Raw genomic sequence first — 7,288 nt, 5'->3', positions numbered from 1 at the left:
ACCCACACCCCTGACCCATGACTTTCCATGCTTCCTGGCTATCCAGGTAGGGCCACCCCACCACTATGAAAGCACAGTGTTTGGGGATGGAACTCTGCCCAGTGCAGGGCCACAGTCTTTGGACAAGGCATGGTGCATGGCGTAGCAGCTGACTCCTTTGTATTTATGTGCCTTTGTGAACATGTTTCTGTTCCCCTTTCTGGTAAAATCTTTGAGTAGATACAATTCCCAAGATTCACCCAAGGAGAGAAACGTTCTTTGGGCATATATAGACAGGGGTTTGAGTGAGTCTTGAAACTGATCCAGGGCCACTGGGGACAGGCTTCTAAAGGTGACTTCAGAGAGTGGAAATACCCCAAACTTTCCTTTCACACAATCAATTTGCCTTAGGCGAGGAGAAAGCAGCCCTGAAAGTAGGCGCTGAAAGTCCAGCGTTGGGTAGTTTGGGATACATTCGGGCTGCTAAGTCCAACGAGGGTGAGAGCTCCTCTGTTTCACCATGCTAGAGGTTTTCGGAGAGCTGGGGTTTTCGAGACGGTGACCTGGGTAAGCGGGACTGGAGAACAGAGTCAGAGCCTCGCAGAGGGCGGCCCGGCGGGCGAGGGCGGAGCGGGCGCTGCTGCGCTGACGGCCACGGCAGACAGGGGGCGGCCGCGCCCACTTCCTCCGCTCCGCCCGGGCCGGAGAGATCCGCATCGGCGAGCGGCGCCTCTCCAGTGTAGGCTGCGGCGGCTCCCGGACCGTGCTGGGCTGTGTGGAGACGGCTCCGGGCGAGCCTTCGGCGGTGGCAGCCGACGCCCCGAAGCTCGCAGCGCGGTCCGCGTTCCGGTTGCCTGCATGGACACCGCGTTGAAGCGGAGCCTCTCCGAGGAGCCGACTGAGCCCCTGCCGTCGGCCCGGGACTTGGAGGAGGAGGAGGAGGAGCAAGAGGGGATGGAGCAAGAGCTGGAGGAGGAAGAAGAGGTGGACCCTCGGATCCAGGTAGGGCGCACGGGGGGCGACCCGGATCCCAGCTCCGTGAGGGCCGCCGCGGAGGGCGGCATCTACACTTCCAACAGCCTCTCGGCCCCCAGTGCCTGCGGTCTGGGGGCAGCAAGAGAGGGTCTGAGTCCTCGGTTTCACCTGGTTCATGGGGAGACTGCAGTGCCCGCGTGGATGCGGCCTGACTGTATTGCGGGGGTGCCCCCGCAGACTTCGGGCAGGATCCCGGGGTCGCCGCAGCGTGCCCAGCGGTTCAGTGGATGTGCAACAAAGGGAAAAAGGGGGCGGGGGCGCCATGCGGGTATCGGGGGTACCCCGGCTATGCTCCCGGGGCCGCGGGCTTTGCACAGTCTCCAGGCCCTGGGAGGAGGGGTCTGCCGCGGGGTGGGCGTTGTCCGCCCTGCAGCGCGGGCTGGCACCGGTGCTCTGGGTTCCGAGTATTCACCTGGCGCAGGTGCCCGGCCTGAGCCATCTTCCTCCTCTGATTCATTGTTACCAAACTGAAGGGTTTATTGTCACCACTGGCTCAACCCTGCGCTTGGCCTCAAATGGTTTAAAACTCAGTGTTTCCTTGTTATGAGGTTGGGTATGAACAGAAATCGGGAGTAACTGATGCCCAAAGCTAACGCGGGGAGAAGGCGAGGGGATTGGCCTGGCTCTCCTTGCCTCCATTTCTAAGGGAGATGATTAAAAAACAATTTCCAAGCTGAGATCTAGTGGTGACAGCTTAACCTCTTCACCCTCCAAGCAAAAAGCACAGCAAATCCCTTTTCTAAGACCCATTTCCCTACCCTTTCCATAAATCGTTTAATATATATATATGATACATATAATACATGTAATATATATTATATATAATATATTGCTTTTAAGTATGTTTTGCCATTCCTGGAGTTCAAATTGGTTTTTCAGTGAGCAGATCAATTAAAAGCTCATTTAACTTAGTTGTTTCAATTTAAATGAATTGTTTTGGCAGATTAGCAAGATAAAGATCCGGTGGAAAATGTTTGCATTTGAAATTTTATTAAAATCATCAGTTTCAATGATTTACAGGAATTCTGTTAACAAGATCCTTTGTTTGCAGAGTGAAATGAGTTAACTTCATGTTGGGTACTTTTCACAGGATTTCATTTTGTAAATGTTTATTTAAAGGTGGGTTTTCCAAAAAGCTGTTTTAAAAATATCTACGGAGAATGAATAATTGGCAGTTTGAAAAGAAAAGATTTTCATCTTTACAGAAAAATACTCAACTACCAGTGAGTTAATACCAGAATTCTGCCCTTGAATTAAAACATTTCATTGGGTTTGTGCTTTTGGCTTGGGCTTGTTTATTTTCTTTTATTGTCTTTTCTGCAAAGTTCTTGCTATAAGGCAGAAGCTGTTGTTTTGATTCAACCCCTAAACCATTTATAACAGGTGGTTTTACCTGAAGGCACAAACCTGGAATAACTATTTGACCTTCTCAGAAAAGACAAATTCCTAGGACCTTTTGACATTTCAAATCAAGAAAAAGTTTTCAGAAATCTGGACATTCATTTGCTCTTCCAACCAAAGCTCGGCTGTTTTCCCTGAGAAGTAATACCGACTCGTCCCTCTCCCTACAGATTATGCTGGAGTACTTTTGCAGATAGTGGGGCTGAGTCACAGGGAAACAAAAGGCAATCCCTTAAATCTTTTTTTCTCCCTCTTTTCTTCGTTAGGGAGAATTGGAGAAGTTAAACCAGTCCACGGATGACATTAACAGACGGGAGACTGAACTGGAGGTACAGAAAGCTGGGTCCCTGTCCCTGTGGAAGCGGTGCCGCCCCACTGACCCCACAGTGGTTAATTTTGCTTTGGTAGCTGGAGGGAGATTGTTGGCGTCCCCGGCTCAAAGTTGAGCAACAGCCTGCTGACTGACAGAGTAAAGTGCACCACCGAGCTCAGCTTGTGGGTGGAACACATGTGGATCCAATTTCACAGGCTGTGTTTCATCATGGAAGCTCCGTGGGGCCCAAACCGAGCTTTACCCAAGTGAATGTGCCTGTGGAAGAGTTAAAGAGTCGAGGGGGAAATGAGCTGAACTCTTTAATGGAGAAGAATCAAGGCGCTCATAAAAAATCTCTTCAATATTTTGGGGCCCTTCTTTATATTGTGCTTGGAAATGTATGTTTTCTCAGGTTGAAACCTTTTTTTGACTTCCCTGCTCTGATAACTCACCCCCTTCTACTTCCCTGCTTGGTTCTTTAATGTCTGCTTGTGTGTAGAATATAATTATCCTAATGGTAAGGAAAAGCTGTTTGGACTGGGGAAGGGCTTTCCTGCTGGGAGAGAGGAGAGCTTGATTTGAATTTCATGAACATCTTCCAACGTGAGTGTAAACAGATTAGCGTTCTTTACAGCTACCAATTAGTCCCCATCCCTTTTCAGTGGTGGTTGGTTTTACCATCCATCAGCAGATCTGAACAACCCCCGCGTGTATCCGAGGGCCTGCGAATGACTGGCAGAGCTGAAGGAATGCAGGGCGCTGTCGGGAGGACCTGTTTGTGTAGCAGGGAAGGTCAGCAGAAAGGGCAGGAAACATCTGGTCCCTGAGAGTGAGGGTGCGGGAGACAGGAGTGTCATCTACTGCCTTCCACTGGCAGCCCTGATTTCTGACTGCCTACCGACCGTGTGGCGGCCCTGAAGGTACCAAATCTGGACGTGGGAGTGGGGAAGGAAAGCTTGTTTTGTGAGCTGCGTGTGAAGCGGTTAACTCCTCTGTTGCAATTATAGTTCTCTGTGAGCACTGGTTGCCCTTCTCCCCCAAGGGGAGTAAAACCTGAGCATTGACTTAAATTCCTTTTCGCTTAGGATGAATGGAGTCTCATTGTTGGGTAATTGAAATCTCTCAGCATCTTAGAGTTGTAATACCTTAAACAACAACAATAGCCCTACCATTTCTATAGGGGCTTGCAAAGTGTTTTACAAGATTTATCTCATTCTATCCTGTCACATAGGAGACAGCCTCAAGTCTCACTGTCCCCTATGGCCACTTGAATGTAAATTAACGTAATTATAATTAAATAAAATAAAAAATTTAGTTCCTCAGTCACAGAGCCACATTTTAAGAGCTCAATAGCTACTGTGTTGGACAGGGCAGAGAACACCTCCTGCATCATAGAAAGTTCTAGTGGATGGCACCAGCCTGGAAAGTAGGGAAGGTGATGACTACCTCTTCAGGTAAGGACACCAGAGGCACAGAGTCTTCACAGATCAGTGACACTGCAGAGCCAGGTCATTTTCCACTAGCTCTCATAGTCTGTCATCCTCCAGCTCTCATAGTCTGTCATCCCATGTACAAATGACAAGTTGGAAATAGTAGGGGTTTTTTACCCCCCGACAAAGGGCCCATTGATTTATTCATTCAACAAATATTTGTATGCCAGCCACTGCTCTCTGGTAGTGCATATTTAATTAACCTTCCGAGGGTAAAATTATTTCACCTGTTAAACCCTTTTCAGCCCTGATTTCCAAATCTGTTTTCCGAGCGCCCTAGCTGTGTGCGTGTCACAGGAAGCACGGGACAGGTGCTTCCTCCCCTGCTCTGGGATGCACTTGGCAGCAGCCAAGAGGGTTGGTCGGGCTGTCCTGTGTCGCTGGCTGACCTTTCCATGGTATTATTATTGTAAGTAAGATGAATCCAAATATAGTGCATGCTTGGTAAGCGATTAAAACTTCCCTAGTATAGCCACAGTAAAATGAAGCAAGTGGAAATCATTTCAACCTACTTCATTTAACCCAGAATGTTTGAGATCGTATAATGTTAGCATGGAATCGGTATTGAAAGTCCTTGAGATATTTTATAGGTATTTTAATGCGAACTCTTCAAACTCTTGCGCGTAGTTTACACAGCGATTACCAAGAGGCCTCAGGTGTTGGTGTGTGTCTGTGACAGGCTGTTATTCGTCAGTCAAGCTCTGGGCACCAACCTTGTGTCAGGAATTTCTTTTGGGGGGGTGCTACTGCAGACACGTAGGTGAACAAGGCGCATTTGCAGTTTGGTGGGGGGTGCACAGTGGAGAGGGGGCTGATAATTGCCTCTGGTAACGCCTGCCGTGAAGGAGGGACGGGATGGGCTGTGAGAGAGGACTCACCGGCATCTGAGCCGGAGCCTGCCGAGTGTGAGTCCGTGTGCAGAGGAGCAGATGGCGCGGGCAGTGGGGTTGTCCAGCGGGCAGTGTGCCAAAGATGTGGGAGAGGAAGCAGAGATTTGACACACGGTTGGTTCTCGCTCTTTGCGGTAGGTGTTTTCTCTAAATTGACTGTGAACGTGGAATTAGCGAGTCCTGAACCATGGCTCCCGGAGGGGAAATGTTGTGACCTGAGACCCTAACCCCGTGTCAGGGTCCTGCGAGCCTCTAGTCACCTTTTTGTCAACGGGTCCATACCTAACCTTGTTTCATGCGTGCTTCTGTGTAGACACCGTACTTAATGTATGTTATCGACTCACTAATGCGGAACTCACAGGCAGCAGCCCAGAGACTTGTGTCTGAACGAAGCCCGTGTAACACACCCGTGAGATCTCTGTAAGACCATTACAGCCTTCCCATTACAGCAGCGCCTCAGCACTGGGCCTGGAGGCCATTTGAAATGGCACCATCACCAAGAGAGAGCACAAATGGGCAAAAGCCGATGGCACTTAATGAGCCGTGTAAGGGGCACTTGTTTACAGTATGAGAGCTGACACCAGAAGGCAGGGGACATGTTCACTAGGTGACTCTTTCTCTGCCACTCCGTGTATGTCCACAGATGACTGTAGAAGCACCACAGGTATTGATTTGGAGTTATGAGTAAATTTTGGTTTGGAATTGGCAAACAATGAGGATTGACTGAAGTAATGTCAAAGCCTCCAGACAAGGGTCTCATGTGGTCCACATTCCTTTTTCCTGTGCTTTTTGATTATGCTCTGGAGGGCCCAGTGCTCCCTCCTGACTCCTCCTGGCTCTGATTACAGCGAACTGGTGCCCGGCTTTGTGATGGCTGCTACTTCGCTCGCAGAACGGGGCTTGGTCATCTCCGGGCAGCTGTAGGCCAAGGTGCAGGCCTGGGTTCGCCTCGATCTTCCCATTCTGCATCTCGGTTCTTTAGACTGGTGATCGCCAGGCGGCCTCTGGCTGTCAGCCGCCTGCATGTCGTCAGTTGGACATTTGCCTCTTTCTGCAACCTTGCTTTGCCTCTGACCTTGTTTGAACAGCGCTGTGTCCCCTTTGCGCTCTGATGGCTATCCGGAGGGCCAGCCTTTACAAGCTGTTGAAAGGAGCAACCTTTTAACCAGAGAGGCCCGGAAATAACCAGACATGTATTTCCTGGTTAAAAATACATTTTTTGACCAGGAAATAGATTTTCTTTCAAATTAAGGAAGCAAAGGTGTTTTCCGAGTGTTACTGAGCACCTACTGTGTGCTAAGGACAGTTTTAAGTAATGGGGAGAGAGCAGTGAAGAGTGTGGACAGAACTCACCCCTTATAGAGAGGGAGGGAATGCAATGAACACTGCCTGGCAGTCGAGACTTGGTGATGTGAGCTAACGTGGAAAACAAGTCAGGGAGGGGCCTTGGCCATGTGGTATTTGTGGGAGAGAGGAGGGAGGAGGGTAGGAAAGACTTCCCTGAAAGAAAGTCTGGAGAGAGTGAACCTCTGGGCCCTGGGTCGGGGGGAAGCATTGCACCCAGAGGGAAGGGCCCCGTGCTAAGCTGAAGGTGTGGCCTGGCTGAGGACCACGGAAGGCGGAACCAGTGGGGGTGGGGGCAGGGGTGAGTGATGGAGAGGAGAGGAGGAGAGGTTCAGAGAGAAATGGGGCATTCCGATGAGGCCACGCAAGGAAGTGTGCTGATGTAATTTTGCAATGCACATTATATCGAGCTCTCTTTTTTCACGTTTGTTAAAACAAGATGCAATACAGAGAATTTCAGAGTCTTGTCGTAATCCAACTTTGCAATATTCCGTGCCAATTCTGTTAACCACAATGCATAGTGTTTTTGTTATTTCCCTTGCTGGCTCTGAAGGCAGGCTATTCTAGGGATGCTGGAGAGGAGGAGGAGGAGGAGAAGGAAGAGGAGGAAGGACACAGCCTGGCCTAGTTACCCACATTCGGCTTTTCTGGCTCCCAGAAATCAGAAGCCACCTTTTGCAGCCTGCCCTTCCCCACGGAGGGAAAGCGGTTGTGGAGGTCTGTGCTCTGTCCCCACTGCTTGGGCGGGGCAGTTTCTGGGCAGACTTGTAGCGCAGTTGGAAAAAGCATTTGCTTCTGCACATCTGTGTTCTCCACACTTGCATAAAGCCCACACT

At 49.9% G+C, this 7,288-nt stretch overlaps 1 protein-coding gene across 2 annotated transcripts in view; it reads left to right on the top strand.

Moving 5' to 3' along the window:
* Window positions 1-654: 654 nt before the first annotated feature.
* Window positions 655-7,288, top strand: part of SH3BP5 (SH3 domain binding protein 5) — a 60,133-nt gene continuing 53,499 nt past the window's right edge. Inside the window, exons 1-2 of one of the 2 annotated variants that reach the window (XM_037061320.1) lie at window positions 655-981; window positions 2,682-2,744. In XM_037061320.1, the coding sequence (XP_036917215.1) occupies window positions 838-981; window positions 2,682-2,744 (207 nt within the window). In that variant the 5' untranslated portion in view covers window positions 655-837. The remainder of the gene's footprint in view (window positions 982-2,681; window positions 2,745-7,288) is intronic. The other variant, XM_037061319.1, reaches the window with a different exon arrangement.

The sequence above is a fragment of the Sturnira hondurensis genome, unplaced genomic scaffold (assembly GCF_014824575.4).
Source record: "Sturnira hondurensis isolate 20B ecotype Veracruz unplaced genomic scaffold, ASM1482457v3 Scaffold0013299, whole genome shotgun sequence".
Taxonomy (NCBI): domain Eukaryota; kingdom Metazoa; phylum Chordata; class Mammalia; order Chiroptera; family Phyllostomidae; genus Sturnira; species Sturnira hondurensis.
This window is presented reverse-complemented; position numbering and strand designations above follow the sequence as displayed.